Source organism: Daucus carota, chromosome 6 (genome assembly GCF_001625215.2).
Source record: "Daucus carota subsp. sativus chromosome 6, DH1 v3.0, whole genome shotgun sequence".
Classification (NCBI taxonomy): Eukaryota; Viridiplantae; Streptophyta; class Magnoliopsida; order Apiales; family Apiaceae; genus Daucus; species Daucus carota.
Window position 1 is genome coordinate 2925058 of NC_030386.2, and position 18964 is coordinate 2944021.

At 36.6% G+C, this 18964-nt stretch overlaps 2 protein-coding genes across 2 annotated transcripts; both read right to left on the reverse strand.

Annotated features, from left to right (window-relative positions):
- Positions 1 to 356: 356 nt before the first annotated feature.
- LOC135147060 (protein argonaute 1-like) lies at positions 357 to 8339 on the reverse strand. Its single transcript, XM_064079436.1, has 22 exons — positions 8161 to 8339; positions 6473 to 7269; positions 6019 to 6227; positions 5780 to 5929; positions 5525 to 5658; positions 5287 to 5396; positions 4440 to 4546; positions 4206 to 4344; positions 4009 to 4125; positions 3614 to 3721; positions 3469 to 3540; positions 3057 to 3179; positions 2814 to 2967; positions 2424 to 2683; positions 2119 to 2264; positions 1949 to 2011; positions 1802 to 1865; positions 1409 to 1544; positions 1243 to 1316; positions 1058 to 1152; positions 890 to 921; positions 357 to 774 (listed from the first exon to the last, which is right to left on the reverse strand). Exons 2-22 carry the CDS (start codon positions 7259 to 7261, stop codon positions 575 to 577), a joined length of 3282 nt encoding a protein of 1093 aa, XP_063935506.1. The 5' UTR covers positions 7262 to 7269; positions 8161 to 8339; the 3' UTR covers positions 357 to 574.
- A 5887-nt stretch (positions 8340 to 14226) lies between these two features.
- On the reverse strand, positions 14227 to 18196 carry LOC135147036 (homeobox-leucine zipper protein HDG11-like). The gene is made up of 10 exons (XM_064079267.1): positions 18007 to 18196; positions 17544 to 17661; positions 17279 to 17470; positions 16649 to 17110; positions 16436 to 16537; positions 16126 to 16335; positions 15863 to 16043; positions 15504 to 15769; positions 15311 to 15400; positions 14227 to 14789 (listed from the first exon to the last, which is right to left on the reverse strand). The coding sequence occupies exons 1-10, from the start codon at positions 18117 to 18119 to the stop codon at positions 14427 to 14429; spliced, it is 2097 nt and encodes a 698-aa protein (XP_063935337.1). The 5' UTR covers positions 18120 to 18196; the 3' UTR covers positions 14227 to 14426.
- Positions 18197 to 18964: the final 768 nt, after the last annotated feature.

Below are 18964 nucleotides of genomic sequence, written 5' to 3' on the forward strand. Positions count from 1 at the left end.
CAAGGGTTCAAGTCCATGACAAACATATGAGCCCCTCGGATGGGGTTCAGGGCTTTTATCTGCATCTTCAAGGGTTCAAGCCCTGATGAAGACGCAGATAAAAGGATGGCTTTAGGGAAAAATGCAAATGCACCATTTATAACAAGGCCACCTTTGGATTGGTTGTATACAACAAATATTCAGTTGTAAATACACAAATTTGTACTTGTATATATACAACATTTCTGGCATAAAGTGTAATATTTGAAATATATTGTTACAGTATTTTTTGTATATCTGATAATATTAGAATGTGTTCACATTTTCGTTTTCCCGCTGACTGCATATTTTTATTGTTGTGCATGGATAGTCAAAAGTACAGATAACATGACCTTAACAATAAAAGGGCAACATATGCAGTTTACCAATATAATGATGGTTAAGCAATTCTACTGATCAAATCCATATCTGGAACAAATTAAGCTCACATGGTCAAAATACTGAAAGCTGAAATAAAAACCAAGTAGCTGAAAGCAGATGTCATAGTCCAAGCAATAGCTGCAGCCATTAGATTCACAACCACCTGAGATTTCTTCTAGCAGTAAAACATCACTCTTTTCACGTTCTCTTTCAGAGCAGGCAAGGGCCTAACAGCTGCATTGGCATTTACTGCCCTGGTGTTCCTTCCAACTCCACGACCAGCGGCACTCGCCATTGACTCACCATCAGAAGTCTCAGGTTCCATGTAAAAGCGAGCTCGAAAGGCTGCCAAGTGAGCATAATATGCTGGTGGCACTGTCATTACAAAACAAAATGGAATTAAATACAGACACTGGCAAGAAAGTTGGAAATTAACATCAAACATTTAAAAATGTCTGAAAGAGCTACAGAATTAAGGGGAGAAGCTTACCAATTGAAACTGATCGTGTACACCTGGCATATCTGAAAAGCACAGGAAAAGGGGGCATAAATTTAGGTCCACCAAGATTCAATAAATAGCTTTGCCCAATATTTTAAGCAATTTAAAACACCACGGTAAAACTATGTAGTTGCCAACTAGTAACAAATATGTACTTACGTGTAACATAGATTGTTGGTAAGGGATTGCAATCCATCTGCAGAAAACTTGTTCTCATCCCACAGAACGTGATAATGTGCTGGCCGGCTGGTTCCCTGTTATTGCACAGAAGCCAAAATAATCAGAATTTTCTTAAAACTGCTACAAATGAACCTGACCATGAACCACTTGGTTAATTAATTTACTTGAATGCCCGCATGGCTACACAGATAGAAGTCGAATTCAGTGGGGTGACAGATTTTAGAATCAACCACAGTACCTGTAATTTGAACAGTACAAAATAATTTAAGGTAATAGCCCTGCAATGTATAACAGATATCACAACACAAGAGGGAAGGAACGAAGGTCTACCAGGCAAAATATTTCCACTCCTATCAACTTGATTACGGTCACGATGGTTGTTGACAAACAACCTTGTGTGATGGCGTTTCTGAACCACAACAAATGTCACGGGAGGCTGATAATTGGGCTCCAATGAAGCGCATGCCTTTTATTGGAGTTATAGACATGAAAGGTGCAGGAACAAGTACATTAGGTTCAAATTTATATTTCACAAGCAAAGCTAAAAATGCATATATATATATATATATATATATATATATATATATATATATAGGGTCGCGCTTAAGGGAGAACCAGTCCTTAAAATAGTGTCATAGAACCACTAAGGTTCTACTGCGGAACCCTAAATTTTAAATAGATTTTTATATATATATATAATCTGCAAACATCCCAAAATACCACCTTGCGAATCGCATCAAGCTCATAGAGAAGAACTTGATAGAATTGCCCCTCACTAACACCATCCCTGCATGATGAGTTCATAATTAGAACAAGGGTAAATTAGATAGAAGAGCCCCACGATATGTCCCAATATAGACGTTATAATACCTGTAGAAAATAATGCGCTCAGGTTTTTTCCCAGTTGCTCTGCGGAATGAAATCAGCAGCTCCCTAGAGCACAGAAACATAATCAACAACTTGATCAGAAACCACAAAACATAAACGGAACCAGTCTGGTTTATTTGTTAATCATTTAAAGATTGGGGAAAAGATCTTACTTAATCATGCCACCATGAACTATAGTCCCCCTGTTCGGATCCTGCCAGCTCTTGTACAGATCCTGGATGAGCTCCTGTCTATGGGCTTGGGCACAGACCAAGCCAGCATACTTGGTGATCTCAGGCCAATCTTGAGATGCAACCACCTAAAATTTTAGCAACATATCTTGTAATCAACGAAAGCAACAGCGGTAGATAATGAAGGATACTGGTCTAATAGAGGCAACACCGCAACTGTATATATATTAATACATCATAACACAAATCAAGAATATAAAAACACTTAATGAAAACTTGAATCATACTGCTGCTATTGATGGACTAGAATCTTCTCCAGGATGAGGATGTGTGACATCAGCACCAAAAATTATAGTAGGTCGGTCGCTCACAAGTGGAATCCGCCTAGACACTGCCTCACGAAGAACAGTATTTCTTCCTCCAACCTTGACATTGATCTTCAGGGCCACGTTTGCCAGATACTGCTTGCTCATCTTAAAGACATGTTTTGTCAAGCAACACTGCGACACTATTCCGAGTTCGGTCTCACAAATTCTTTTCAAGTCACCTTCGAATCATCAAAACGAAATCTCAATGAAACGAATATCATCAGACAAAGTGCGCAAACACAAATCAAATAAATAAGTCATCCACCAAAAGTGAATATTATAATCATCTAAGAGCTACAGATTGCATACCATAAAGAGAGCCATTATTATCTGGTAGAATCACAACCAACAAGTCAAGCTCCTTCTTGAGTTTCATAACCTCCTGATGTCTTGTTTTTAATACTCTCTCGACCTGATCAGGACGTGCACTGGTTGGAGGGAGAACGGGATCAGGATTGAACCTCTACACATGGAACACATTGTTTATTTTTAGTTCACGAAGCCAAGGTCATAGATAACATTAAAGCAAAAAAGCAGACTTGCATTATGTACCATTCCTGAAATTGTACACATTTGTGCAAGTTCAGAACAAAAACCACTGGCCAAACTATCTTGAACATTACGTGCAAAGTTCAAGCACATCCAATTATTGACAATTCCCCCGTTAACCATTTTCTGAAAAAGAAAAATCAAATTGATCAGAACAATATGATAGATGGGCTAGGGGTATGTTTTTGGTTCTGTTTCAATACACATGTATGCAGATGCAACGTCCAACTTTAAACAAACCCATTCAAAGCAAATAGCAACGAGAACTCAAACAGCCAGCTTGTTAGTGTCGAGAACAAATTATATTTTTATATGAAGAAAAGAAGGATAGCATATTTAACCACTGAATCTTAAAAAAGTGGGCCAGTCAACACGCTTGATTGTAGCACTTTATTTTGTTGAATATAAAACTTGCCTTATTCATCATATTCCACTGGCCAACTTGAGGCAAACATTCCTTCTCCCGTCCAGTATCGTGGTATTTTAGCTGCACAGGAAAGGAGTCAATCACCAAAGTAACCAGCGGGAATACGTGTATGACCACTACAATTTAGCATTACCCATGGTGGAGAGAGAACTCTAGCTTCTACTGAGGCTAGCTTGTCACTAATTTTGATTCCAAACTCCTTTGCATAAGGATCGTCAGCATATGCATTATGCTCAACAGTCTAAAGGACAAAACAGAAGAAGAGGACATTATTGTGTTAATCTTATTTCACGAAACATGTAGTGAGAGATCAGAGATCCCAACCACATACATTCAGCAGACCAGGTTAAAATCCAGAGACGCAAAAATATTCCAACTTTAAATTTATTTTAATTCAAATGCATAATTTGCTAGTATGTAAAAACACCACAAATCAAATGATACTACCAGCAAGCACACAAGACAGTACCTTAAAAGGAAATAAAATTGAAAACAATAAACAAGAGAAGTGTTGCAGACAAAAAAAACCTGGAGGATGTCCTTCTCCCTATCGCTAGGGCGTTGACAAGTAACTTTTAGCAATGCTGTAATCTGCCTCTCATTTAACCTTTTCGAGTATCTCTGTCCCTCTACAATCTTGCAAACCTGAAACGAGTATCTCATGGAGGTTTTAAATTAATACACGGCCATCCTAGAAACACTAAAGAAAAGAGCAATGCACAAACCTCCATGGGTAGATAATTTGGTCTTTGTAGATTGCCAACTTGTAAGCAAGGCCATTGAGTCTGTTTTAGCGTGAACTTGTATGTCTCTTGAAAATACTCCACAACAGATTTGATAGTACCTCCGTCATCTACTGGGAAACTATGTATATAAACATACATACAAAGTGTACCATGTCAGACAAGAACAAAGCCTGAAAAAAAAACTAAAAGTAACATTTTGTCATTAATTCATACGTGAGCTCTCTTGTCGCCTGTGATGTTAACCCACAAATGCGATACTTTCTGCGCATACTTCCACGGTGTAAAACCTCAACTTTTACACCCCTCAAAGCCTTTTTGATCTGGCATTCAAGTAAAGAATGGACTAAGATTGATACTATTGCACACATAAATGACAAACAGGCAGAGAATGGAACATACAGAGCAAGCTACATAGACTTGATAAAACGATATGCTTAAAGAGAATATAATATAATATCAATCAAGGAAAAATGTAAGAACAAAAACAAACATATAGCATCAGTTATCTACAATTATCAATTACATTATACATATACATATATGTATATATAGTCCAAGATGTTAAACTGAGACTACCAGAAGAGACCAGATAGGTCCATACAAGTGGCATAGAAAATTCAAACCCGTAGACACAACCCAAGGGTTCTAACAAGCACACTCATACAGAATCTCGGTATATATTACGAATAAAAATAATACTCCCTCTGTCTCATTTTAAGTGATGTTTGACTTTTTAGTTTTTAACATGTATATTGAGGTGTCAAAAAACAATATCTACACTCAATAAAATAATTCAATTCTTATATCAAATAAAAGTTTAGATTCTAAACTTTTATTTGATATATATTTTATAAAGAATAATTATGTTTAGATGTGATTTCTTTAACATCTTAAGCATGCTTGTTTGTTATGGGACGGAGGGAGTAATGCATAGAATCATTTTCCATGAAATGTGTAGTATAAATGAATTACACAAAGTTAAAATTACTTAAGCGAATCTAGACAGTATCTTGATGATCTACCAAGACTGCAGAAAATAAATTTCAAAATTTTTTCGAACCTTCACACGGTCAGCATCCGACAATGGTCTCGATGAAACATCCCTATTCAACAGTTGCGAGATGAAGTCAATAACAGGAAGAGGCTCAATAAACGCAGTGGAGGACATATCTGTAGTACAGAACATAGCTGTGTTAGTAACACAAAATAGACATTATGCAAAAAAAATCTTAAAACTATATACAGCTACAGTAATCAATGTCATAATTTAACAACATTATTATAACGCAAACACAAACCAATGTTCAGTGATAATCCCATCTGTGTTGGTCGTATGCTCTGGTAAAAACCTCTCCAGCTTTCTAGACCCTCACCCAACGGCTGCCTTCGTCCAAGATCAGCAGAATAGAATGACCGTCCCACAGGAGAAAACCTAACGCATAACAGCCACACCAAATAAAACTCAATTGCTCATGTCAGGCCATCTACTTAAACATGTCTAGTTATATATAAATACAGATGAGTAGCAATGTTCAAGTCCATGTAACCTTTACCTAGCAGTAGGCAGTTCCCTTAGAACAATGTCTAAAACCTGCAGAGCTTCTTGAGGTGCATCAGCCTGCCTCCCAGTTAGAAACATCTCCAGGTGGTGCAAGTCAGCTCGTGAAGCTAATTTGATAACAACTTTAAATTCCCGTTCCCTCCTGCATTCAAGGCAGGTGAATCAAATAGCGACAACAAAGCCTACTTCCGCGTTCAAAAAAGTTATTATATAAATTACATCCAGATATACCTTGCAGTGCCCGATCCATCATCTTCATCAGTGAGAACAATTTTGAACTCTTTGGAGATAAAAGGAAGAGGCCCAGCTGTATATAAACTCTTTCTGCCATCATAAGCAGGAAGGCGCTTCCCAAGATGAGTTTCTTTATACAACTTCACAAGCTGGTTTATCACAGCACGATTCACCCCACGAGAACTGACCTCCGGAGAGATTGAAACCTAGGCGACATGAAGAAACCTATTTACTTAAAAGATCACACTATAACATAACTTGATCCCAGAAAGCAAATACTCTGTAGATACGACTTTAATAAACAGATTTAACTTGTATTTTAGAATCTTCAACATTAAAAACAAGCATGCTACCAACTGGATCAGCTGTTATATTATATAATAGATTATAACAGCTAATAATCTGATTAACGAATCTTTAAGATTGCATTAAAAGGGTCAATAGAACTCACATCATATTGATGTAAATCCTTATCAGGCAGTTCAGCAAAGAAATGGTTCGCCTTAACAATAACTCGGGAACCAGTGCTTCCCCTTCCTGGACGAGGTGGAAATCTCAAAGATTTAGTTGACATGGGAATAGACTGAACAGCCTCGGTCGAAGATGACTCTGGCGTCATAGAGATCTGCTGAAACTTTTGTGTCAACTGCAAGGACGATGGATTAGCTGCTCTGACTACAGGACTGGCTACAGATTGAGTGTCTTCTGCTGGTAATACATGAGGCATGGGCTGAGTCATTACCCCTGCTTGCTGGGGAGCCTGGGTAGCTTGGTGCAACTCGGGAACTGATGGCCTAGAAGGTCCACCAGCAGATGATACAAATCCTCCACGGGCACCACTTGCCACACCACCACGGCTCTGGGGCACGGGTCCACGAGGTTGCTGAAAAAACTCTTGAGGTCCCCCAGTATACTGCTGAGGAGCCATTCCACCCCGCGGGCCACCACGCCCACCATCATATCCACCACGCCCTTGGTATGCACCTCCCGGTTGCTGTGGGGCCGAACCTCTAACTCCTCCCTGCTGCTGCAGCTGCTGTGGAGGGCGTTGAGGTGCCCCTCTTCCTTGCTGCTGTTGGGGCTGCTGCTGCTGCTGAGAAGGGCGTTGAGGTGAAACCTGTCCTTGCTGTTGTGGCTGCTGCTGTGGAGGGCGTTGGGGTGCACCATGTCCTGCACTAGAATCCTGGGGCCCCGAGCTCTCGCCTCCACCTGGAAGTTCAGTTCTCCTCTTTCTCACCATGCTTACAACTATATCCAGAGACATGACCCAACAACATAAACAATAAGTTTAAAATATGTTGTACAATGACAGAATCAGCAACAATCGAATAAGAGGCAATGATATAGCACAATAGCACATTACAGAACAGAATTTAGACCATATGCCAAATCTAGCAAGCTAATCTAATATCCAAGGACAAATCAGTCAAATACCCTCTACCAAACACAATTGACATTGACCTAATAATTCAGCTTTAAACCTCAAGCAAGTATCCAAGGACAAATCAGTCAAATACCCTCTACCAAACACAATTGACATTGACCTAATAATTCAGCTTTAAACCTCAAGCAAATATTATACGCAGCAACCAACAAACTCTTGGTTCAATGGTATCTCCCTCACTCCCTTTACGGGATGTTGAGGGTTCGAACCTTATCAAATACTAGTTACCGAGGCACTTAAAATCATTAACATCAACAAACACACACACTCCCTCCCCCACCCTCTCCCTCGACTGATCAATATATCAAGCACGTACAAAAGCAATTGACAACAACAGACACACACTATAATCAATATATCAAGAATATAGAAAACCACTTAACAGCAACATACACACACACACATATAAGCACAATATATAAACATCTCCTAAATAAACACATTAAACACTTCGTTTAATCAACAAAATCCACCTAAACTCCATAAAATCGTCAAAAACACACAATAAAAGGTGAAAAAACACATACAATCAAAAAATTACCGCAAAACAGAACAAAAAACTCACAGAGCCAACCAAAACAAGTGTGATTAACCCAAAACAAGCAAAAAATCCACCAATCACACACACAAAACACATAAAAAAAAAGGAGAAATCAACCAAAAAAAGCTCAATTTAACGGTGTAACACACAATACCGCTTACAATCGCCTCCAAACCGCCTCCGTGAAACCGCTAATTGATCGGAAAACAGCTTTAACACCGCCTGTACGTATATATTTTTCTCTAAGTATGTGTGTGTGTGTGTGTGTGTGTGTGTGAGAGACTCTCTTGTTGCTTTGTAAAATGCTTTGGTTTTGGTGAGGCTCGTGTCTGTGAATTGACGGTTTTGACCCTACGTTATTGTTTGTAGCTCCCGAGTGGCCACGAGTTGACTCGGAGATGACGTGGACGTGTGGAAAGTGTTTGGGGTTGTGGTCGGCCTTCGAGGTTGGTGGGTGACGTGGAGTGCCTACATGGCAACGTTAATCATGAGAAAGGGGCAAAGGTGGTGGATATGATTGGCTTTCTAAAAGTTGTGAAATTGTTATGTTTGGAAAAGTAACGGATAAGTCATATTTTTGCATTTTCTAAAAACTTAATCAAATATGATATTAAAATCATTAAAAAGTTCAAATATATTATGCTTTATTTTTTAAATGCATATGATTTAGAGGATAATAGTGTTGTAATAATAAAGTTTTAATATATATTAATATATAACTCGTGTCATGCACAGGTTAACATGTGATATTTATAATTTCATCGTAAAATAGGGTGTTACTCCACTACAGACCTCTCTTAGAATAAAAACTAAAAACCAAAATAAAAAAATTTATAAATCACATCAAAATATATCAAATATGGTATGGATTTTTTTAATTTTTAATTTTTTTAAGAATGAGAATAAATCTCAACGAGCAGATTCGACAAGATCTTGACCGAGAAGTTCCTTTCATTCAGGAAAGTTTATGTAAGATGACCGGGGACATTTAAATAATAAAATTTTAATATCTGATAAGAAAGCGCCTTTCTTCTTGGCAACCTGAAACAAAACACAGAGTGTCATATCAAAGTGATAGAGATATAGCAAGTTGCAACCAAATAATCTCCATTATTACCGACTAACAAAACATTTTGTAAAACCACAAAGAAAGTGATATATAATCGCGCAGGAAAACTATAATAAAAGAAAACAAAGTAAAGCCTAAACAAATTGAGGATAGCCACTAATTGGATCTTCATCCACTCGGTCTACATATTGCATTCGAAGTAAAACCAAGATTGTAGTCAGCTTACAAAGTACCAACACAAGGTCTGCATATAAAATCTAGATGGGAGCTAAACACAAAATAATATCGGCTATAAGGAAAATAAAGCAAACAAAAGTAACCAGGCAAAAATCAAAATGGCTAGAATTTAAACAACTGAGGATGTTGTTCACAAGCGGAAGATTAAAGCAGACAAAACAATGTTTGCTTTGAAGACCACAGGAATAAATGTTAGATCATATTCGGGATGTAAAACCACCGAAAAAGAGCCCAGGACACTTTCACAACACTGTTTTCAAAGAAGAATAATACCATGTTACTAATTTTGGAAAATGAATTACTATCAATGGCACAAAGAGAAATGACGATTTCTAAATACTTCCATAAGATGAAGTCAGTATGTCGTAAAATTTCAAATTTGGATTCAACGACTACTATTCAGAAAGCCAGGATAACAAGCATAATTATCCATGGCTTAAAGCCTGAATACAGGAGTTTTATTAGTGTTGTGCAAGATTAGCCAACACAATCATCTCTTGCTTAGTATGAAAATTTGATAGCAGCTTAAGAGGTCATGACAAAGCAAATGGAAGGAGTCTCGCTAAAAGGTGAAGAAGAAGCACTCTACACCAAGCACAACTGCAGAGACGGTGTAAAACAGCAGAGTAGGGACAGATTCAAGAATTTTGTATGCATGTCATAAAGTCATTAAGAAGAGAGGTTTTTGTTCAGGAGGAGCTTCTGCAAATCGAGATAATACTAAGAGATTTGATGGAAATTGTTATAATTATGAAAAAAAAAGCGCCATATGGATAAAGATGGCTGGTCAAATAAGAAGTCTTTAAATAGTAATATTGCTACATCCAGCACTAACGAAGAAGATAGCGTGGGTGAAGAAGCACAATGATGAAGATGTATCTCCTTTCTAAATGACAACAAAAGAGATTATTTATTATAAGAATGATTGGATTGTAGACTCTGGATGTTGAAATCACATGACGAACGATAAACATAAGATGCAAAACTTGTTTGAGTATGGGGGAAATCAGGTAGTGGTAACAGCCGACAACTCGAAATTACCAATAGCTCATGTTGGAAAGGCGGTTGTTATACCTCGGTATAATCAGAATAAAGTGTCACTACATTATATTTATCATGTTCTAGGAATGAAGAAGAATCTATTATTTGTGACTCAATTAACTTCATGAGATCACTATATTGTCTTTGATCCAAACAATGTGAAGGTAATTCAAGACCTTAATATCTCTGAAAAACCAATAATACAGGGGCATAAGTTAAAATCAGTTTACGTAATGTCTACAGAATCTGCATTTGAAGACAAGACACAAAGAAATGAGACATCAGAGTTGTGGCATATGCGGTTGGGTCACGTTATAAAGCTAAGTTTGATGATGAAGAAATCGATACTTAATGGACTTCCTCAAATTGCATTAAGAACAAATATCGTATGTACAGGATGTCAGTACGATAAAGCACATCAATTGCGATATGAAGACTCAAAGTTTAAAGTAAAAGACCATTGGAGTTGGTATATTTGATGTATTTGGGCCTATTAATCAGTCATCGATTAGAGGAATGCGATATATGATTATATTCATTGATGATTTTTTAAGATGTGTACAGGTCTTTCTTATGAAAGAAAAATCTGAAACATTTATGAAATTCAAGTATTTAAAAATTTAATCGAAGGAGAGTCAACCCACAAAATCAAGTACTTACGTAAACACAATGGAGGAGAGTATAGCTCAAAAGAGTTTCTTTAATATCTACGAGCTAATAAAATTCGTCATCAATTTACATGTGAAAAACATAACCCAAATATTTTAAAATTTAAAATCGAAATACTTTTACTTACGAAATAATTTTATAAAATTTCTATAATGTAAATATAAGGAGCCATGAGAGCTTTCGAGGATATTTGAAAAGATAATAAATAAATTCTTTAAATAAAAACTAAGCTAAAAAGTCTATTATTATTTTATTTTATTATTATTATATTATGTATTGCTTAAAAGACATATATATTGATTAGAATTTTATAACATAATGATTATTCATGTAACAAAATTACATCCCATTAAATATTTTTATTATTCAAGGGTTTTAATATTGTTTGGTACACATTTAATTGTGTATATGAAATTTAATTTCAGAATTTAGTTTTAAAATTATCATACAATTTACAAAAAAAAATTTAATAATTGTATTCAGTTGGGACCCAAGAATATAATACTACATAATTACTACTCCATCCCTAATTATTTAACTTGGGAGACGGGGTTAGCACGTATTTTAAAATATCTTATATTTAACTTTTTTTGATTAAAAATTTAAGTTTTAAATATCTAAAACCAAAGGAAAGCTTGATTTTGTTTTTCATACTTAGGGTCTGTTTGGGAGTGCTGTTAAAAATTGTTGTGCTGTCAGAAAAAGTGCTGGTAAAATAAATGCTGTTGTAGAAATCAGATAACTGTTTGGTAATTTTTTGATATTTACTTATTTTGAGTTATAATATTAAAAAAAATAATGTTTTTGGTGAGGTTTTATAATGAAATCTATAACAGCATTCTGCAAAAGCTGAAAAGCAGCTTTTTCCAAAAGCATGGGAGGACCTGCTTTTTCTAACAGCAGCTTTTCAGTTAAAAGCTGCTGTTCGGAAAAGCTGCTTTTCGATTTACCAAACAGTTTTTCACCAGCTTTTCAGCAAAAAGCTGCTGTTGCTGTCTGCAACAGCAACCCCAAACAGTACCTTAGATAACATAGCGGAGCAGTACATACATACACGCAGAACACAGATATAACTCTCACCTCTCAGTCACACATTACCACTGTTACCCCTGTAATACTAAGTTACTAACAGCGTTAAATGATTTTTAATGGAAGAGTAGTGCTAGGTGCACATAATTGTGTACAGAAAATTTGTACATAATGATGTGTCAAATGATGTGGTGGGTTTTAATTGGGGTGGTTGGTGTAAATGCAGGGGGGCATCCAATTAAAATCCGCCACATGTCATTATGTACATGTTTTTGTATACAATTATGTGCACCAAGCATTTTCCTTAATGGAAATACACATATTGCAAGAATCTTAAAACTGAAGCTACACAGTTTGCTAGATTTGAAAAATGATACACAAAGTGCATAAATGTGTAAGTGTAGGTCCACGCTTTGTAATTTACTCTAGTTTTTTTCTCAAAGTCCAGAGAGAAAAGATCCAAATTTGAGGCTCCAAATGTCACCAAAAAAGAGCTCAGAAACTTAAAAAATCTCGTCGAAAATCAGACTCATCCGGCCTTGCCCCCAGGCAACGTTCAAAAAGAGAGAGTTTATGATTTATGTGTTGTTGCTTGCTTGCCTAAGCGATAACTTAACTCAAAAAAAAAAAAATGCCAACTCGAGCCTGCGATAAGTCTCAGTTGAGTCTTATACCAGCACTTTCGGAAAACAGTACACACCACCAAGCATTGTCTCCAGTCTCCACTACACCACACACACATTGCAGCATCAACATTGTTCGTACACAATTGAGATGCTCTTTATCTGAAATATTCGCCAAGAAAAATTCTTAACTTTAGATAAACTTTCAAATTCTATGGCCCGAGTCATCATAGCATCTTGATTCTTGAAGGGGCGATTTTGCTGTCATTTAGCACAGTCCACTCGTTTCGTTCCCTCAATCCTAGTTTAATCACCACTTCTTCGTTGGTATAGTGTATATAGCGCCTAATCTTAACCAAACAAAATACATGTAAAGTAGTATTAAAAATGAACACAAATAATCCAAGAACAACTTTGCATCAGTAGACTGCAGTTGCGTTTTAACTTCATTTTCCCCTGGTTTTGTCAAATACGTTTTTCATAATCAATGTTTAAGATTTTAAGAACATCAACTAGCCATTGCCACTGTCATTTGTCGGGGATCAGATGTTTCGATTGTCAGATCTTCAGAAAAGAGTCACACGAAAAGCATCAGTTACGAGTACATGGTACACATCATTTGCAAATTATCAAGGACCAGCCAGTACTATCTATAGGTCTAGATAACAGAGCCTCGAACCAAGCCCAGAAAAGAATAGAGTCAGGAACCCTAGTCTACAGCTTAATCATTTGTTACTTGCCTTGATAAAGCAAGAGGAAAGAAAAGAAAAAACAGTACTTATGTTCATATATCTTAGAAAATATTTGAACTGTATTAAATTTTACAAGCATAGGAAGCTGGTTAGCAGCTAGTCCTGTCACAATCGGATATTAAACTGATTTGAGTAAACACATCTTACACCATTTACCGGTGATACTTAATGGACGGGATAATGGTCGAAATTAGAGAAGCCCGACTTGCCTAAAGCTATATTTACCATTCCTTGTGTTTTGGTTGGGGTGAATGGAATGGAATGAGTATAAATAATAGATAAAAGAAAATAATAGAGTGTAGGAGGGAGGATTTTGAAAAAAAATGAGTAAGTACAAATTTTGTATGATAAGATTTGGATAGAAAATAGGTATGATAAGAAATGTAGCATACCTTCACAAAATGGAGGGTTTAAGCTCTACTTAAGGTTGATAGGAATTGAATGGTGGAAGGAATGAAATTATTATACATTCAACTAAATTATAGTTCAAATATCATTCCATTCCCTCCATTTTCATTCACCCCAACCAAACACAATATAAGTGTATCTTAAGTTAAGAATTTCTAATATCGACCGTCCATCCCACTGTAAAACGGGTTCACTCAAAATCAGGGGTCATCCAATGGTGGCTGGAAACCAGACTCACATAGACTAAAAAGGTGGATATAAGAATATAACAGCAGTAAATCACAGCTAGAACAATAAATAGGCTGCACACTTCACTCCCACATTAACAAAGCAGAACTAAATTACTGACATTAAATCTAATAAAAAATCAAGAAAAAGTAGAAGAGTAGTAGTTGAAAATTGAAAATAGTACTGAAATTTGGCAGGGGAGAAAGAAATATCAGCAGCAGAATTAACATGCAGCCATAAAAGTTTGCATCAGTAATATTGATGATAAAAATTCAGAGACCTCAACTAACCTTCAACTTCTCTTAACTATCTGTACATGGTAATAAAGATCCATGCATTAACATCTACGCAAATTTAATCCACCTCAATCTAAACAAGGAGAGCAATTCAAGGCAGCTTTGATGTGCTGTATGGTGTTTCCCACGAGGTTATTAACTGTATTCACCGACTCCTGGCTCAGCTTACCGGAAGTTAAATTGCTCACTATTATTTGCACCACTACAGTAACAATTGATCCAACAGCCATTTCTCCAGCACCCAGCTTTTTCCCAGCATCAGGTAATATCGCGAATCCCGAGGACAGGACAGGGATGAATGAGGAGTCTTCACTACTCATGGCTATGGTTATTGCAGGTAGGTCTACGGGGCAGTACACAACAAGGGCACCTGATGAGTCAATGCAGCTTTCTTGAAGTATTAGCATGTTGTTCTGGCTGGTATTGAAGGCCTGGTCATGACAAGATATTAAGTTACATGTATATTAATGATGATTACGAAATATAGATCAAGAACTTGATGGAAGTAGTAACTAGTAATGACATCGTCATAAATATTGTTCTGGCATTGTAATGAAATCTCGTTTATTAAAAAGGAACAATCAAGCAGGTAGCGTCTTAGTGGCATAAATCTACCTACCAACTATTGCAAATTTGTATCATCAAAATTCGAGTCACTATCTTTATGATCCGAGTTAATAAAAGAAAGGATGGACTCATCAAAACTTTATTTATTTCATTTTTTTTTAAGGCGGCCCAACTACAATTACCTAAATTAATAAGGGCAAGTATGCAAACATAATTATATCAGTAATATTGTAGTTTAACCATCTTCTCTCGGTAACAAGAGTTAAGGGTCACTAATGACATGTTTGTTAAGGGTTAGCGATAGAGGCATCCCCGAAATATCATTGCCTTTAAAAAAAAGGTAGAGAGCAGAGGTACAAAATAAAGCAGAAGCTAAAGAGCATACCCTGAGAACAGAGATACAGTTCCCTGGATGAGATCCACACGCAATATGACCAACCTCTTGCACAGGGTTGTGATTAGAGAGAACATCCCACTAATCAATCAAACAAACAAAAGATTATCAAATAATAGTAAAAGTCATATGCATGGACTTTTGGGCTAGAGAAAAATAAACTTAATAATATAATAAATCTTACCTGAGGCCGGCTTCTTTCGTCCCTCAAGAAATCGAAAACCTTCTGAGGAGAAAATGGGAGCCAAATGGAAGTTGCTGCACTAAGAACCATGCTGTTAGGATGGCCAGGATCAGTACACTTTTGAAGAGTTGCACGTACTTCAAAATCGTTCATCCCAGAGAGCATCACTTGCTGCCCATTAACCGAGTTGATGCTAGAACAGAAACTGTTAACTATTCTTTGGGAAAGTTGCATCAAACTTTTTTTACCATGATGGGAAGTAATTACTGAAAAACATGTGCAAAATTATTTTCGGTTACTTGTGACACCACAAACATATATAACAATAGATGAAATTGTGAAGCGTGTAGAAGGCTCACCTCCTCCAAGATGAGAAAAAGAATTAGCAGCATCAATTAGACAAGTAAGCCTTTCACATGCTCTTTGAAGTGCAGAAAGCTTTCTTGTAACACCAAATGCTAACCCGCTACATATATATTCCCTAAAAAGACTATGAATTGGTCTTATATCTTCGATTTCCACATGTTCCATCCAAGTAATCTGCTATCATGAAATATATTAAGACAGTTTGAGTTATAAAACGCCACACAAAAACTCAGTTGCTATAGACTTAAAACAGGACCTTCAGGCGGCCATCGAGCATATCTTGAATGAAGCACCCTGAAGGTAGACGACGAGCTCGGTATTGAGAATTAGAATGGAGTTCTTGGGGAAAATCATAGGAAACATCAACAATAGCCCATGTGGTTTGATCAATTTGCTGGCAAAAACGAAGGAAGTAGTATTCACGTGTTGGCACTAATGGGGACAACACCTGCAACTCTTCATACATCTAGAAGAAGAACACATTCATTTACAAGAAGTTTGTATTATAATCTATACATATAGTATACAAAAATGGATAAAGTAAATAAACTGTATAAATTTCTAACCAGCTGTATTTGGCCATTTCGACTGCCCATCAATCCAGTCGATATAACCTCAACGGTTGATGCCCTTGAAACAATATTAGGGAAAATCTCCATCCACTTGTTCTGCAAAGTAAAAATATATATTCACCACACCACGTCAGAATTTCATGTCACGACATTTTGGTAGTTAGAGTATTAACCATATATAGTTATATAGAGAACATTAAAACTAACCGCATCCATGAACATGTCAACCAAACCCAAACAACCACTCATGATCACAACACCTAAATCCCTTGATGATTCGATCCGAACATACGGACTTCTACCAACTCTTGGAAAGATGCTTTCATAAGCTTCTAAATTAAGGACTTCAGTTCCATCAGCTGATGACCTTATCCAGAAAGGTGAATTGTTTTCCAAGAGCTTAATCAATTCATTCATAGCATTACGACAAACATCAATCATGAGAGACTTGTCCATATCTGAAATGAAAATTTGCTGGAATGGCAAAGTTTTAAAGGTTGAGGAGCTTCCTGAAAGAAGATCAGGGTCAAGCGATAGACCAGTCATCCCATTGTGCCCTGAACTTGCCCTTGATAAATCCATCGGTGATAAATGAAGTGGCTGCCCCAGATGGAGCGGTGAGATGGGCCTTCCCATGTACTGAGCAGCTATGGTCTTGACTCTCTTAAGCTGCATTTCACAGTTAATCACATTCAAAACTTGCCGCGTGATGCTCAAGGGCATTTACATAATTGCACGTAATTAAAAAGGTAATTCACTATAGAGCATGCTACTAAATTTAATATAAAATCTTATTTCATAAAACGCAATAAAGATCACAGCTCTTATGAAACAAACCTCTTCTCTCAACATAGCATTCTCTTCCCGCAACTTTTTTTCTTTCAAGTAGACATCTTCATCAGACTGATCAGGACGAACACAGGCGGGGCACACAGCATTCTTAAGTGCTTCAGTGATGGCTATGTTTTCACATCGAATCTTATCATTCTCGGAGCGAAGAACAAAGTTATCAGCTTTCTCATGTTGAGCCTAAAAACATTTGAATCAGCACCAAACAAAACCAAGAACGAACAAAGACAAAAATAATTTAATACCAACAAACCTTCAACTGTGTCCTCCGATTCTGAAACCAAAACTTTATCTGGCGCGGAGACAATCCCAACTCTCGACTCAGCTCCATTCTCATCTTCTCATCCGGATGAGGACATTCATTGAACGCCCTTCAATCAAACACAAATTAAAATTAAAACATAAAAAAATTAGCAATTTTAATAACACTCATCACCTTGCAACCAAACCAAACATATACACTGCATCAACTCCTAGCCAAAAAGGCCTCGAAAAATAAGATGTAAGCAGACCATACCCCGTCCAGATCAACCATAAAACAATGAAATCATCCAAAGCTATGCACACATACACACATATCAATAAAATCACCACTTCTCTTCAAGAAAACAATCATCAAACACATTCCTCAACAAAAATTAAAAAAATCAAATTTCCGAAACCCGAAAAAATAAATGAATGCAACACTACTCATAAAAAAAAAAAATCAGTGATACCCTTCAAGCCTCTGAATCTGTTGAGCATTGTGCCGCTGATAATGGCTCTTTCTCCGCCGACTCTGCGACCCTTCTCCGCCGGAACCACCACCATTGTCACCGTTATCCGCCATTAAAATAAATCTACTTAACACAAAGCAGAGCAACTTATAAATTTGCAGCAGTGCAATATATAAGGCACGTAGTGATAGTACAAGTACTTGTGTCTTTAAAGAATCTTTGTAATACTTTCAACATATACATTAAGGGGACCCCACAAAATATTAATAAAGGTGCTTTTTCATTGTAAATATTGAATGGGAGATTGAATGAAAATCTACGGTGGAAGATGTGGAATTAATTTGACCGATAAACGGCTTGACAGCTTTTATTGTAACGTCTGATTTATTATGGATTTTGCGTCCATTTCGATTATTATCATGAAGATCTTTTGTACGTATTTATCATTTGCTGACTGTGCTTCGAGCCAATCATGTGTTTCAAATTATGGCTAAAAACGTGTTTTCACAGTAATGCGTACGTTTCTTATTTTGAATAATTTGAAGTGTTCCTCTTCGAATTTTTTTTACCAAATAACTAGACACATAGATGAGTAATTACGTGGCTGTTTGGGCGAGGCTTAAAATCTCCGTTTTTGGAGTTTTAAATTAAAAGCATTTATTCATACTGTTTGTGTAAAAACTGGAGAAGCACTTATAAAAAGTTAGGATTTCTAGCTTTTGTTTCATGACTTTTATTTTATTCTCAAACATTTAATCACTTATGATTCTTAATTAACTTCTAACTTTTACTTCTTTTTTTTTACTTTAAATAAGAAGTACTTATTATAAACTCTCCCATACGGCCCCTGCAATTGATTGATTATATGAACAGCGGAGGATCACAGTATTATTAAAATGAGAAGAACCAATTATTTCGTGCTAACTAAATTTTGAGCAATCTAGCATTTTCTTTTTTC

Bases quoted from the DNA above. Each gene is read 5' to 3' on its own strand.
- LOC135147060 (XM_064079436.1), bottom strand. From the start codon at position 7,261: ATGGTGAGAAAGAGGAGAACTGAACTTCCAGGTGGAGGCGAGAGCTCG. The intron at 5,659-5,779 runs GTAAAGGTTACA...GTTATGCGTTAG, and splicing joins AGGGAACTGCCTACTGCTAG to GTTTTCTCCTGTGGGACGGT. The intron at 4,345-4,439 runs GTATGAATTAAT...TTATATACATAG, and splicing joins CAGGCGACAAGAGAGCTCAC to TTTCCCAGTAGATGACGGAG.
- LOC135147036 (XM_064079267.1), bottom strand. From the start codon at position 18,119: ATGGCGGATAACGGTGACAATGGTGGTGGTTCCGGCGGAGAAGGGTCG. The intron at 17,111-17,278 runs GTTTGTTTCATA...TGTGAAATGCAG, and splicing joins ATGCTATGTTGAGAGAAGAG to CTTAAGAGAGTCAAGACCAT. The intron at 16,538-16,648 runs GTTAGTTTTAAT...TTTACTTTGCAG, and splicing joins TTGACATGTTCATGGATGCG to AACAAGTGGATGGAGATTTT.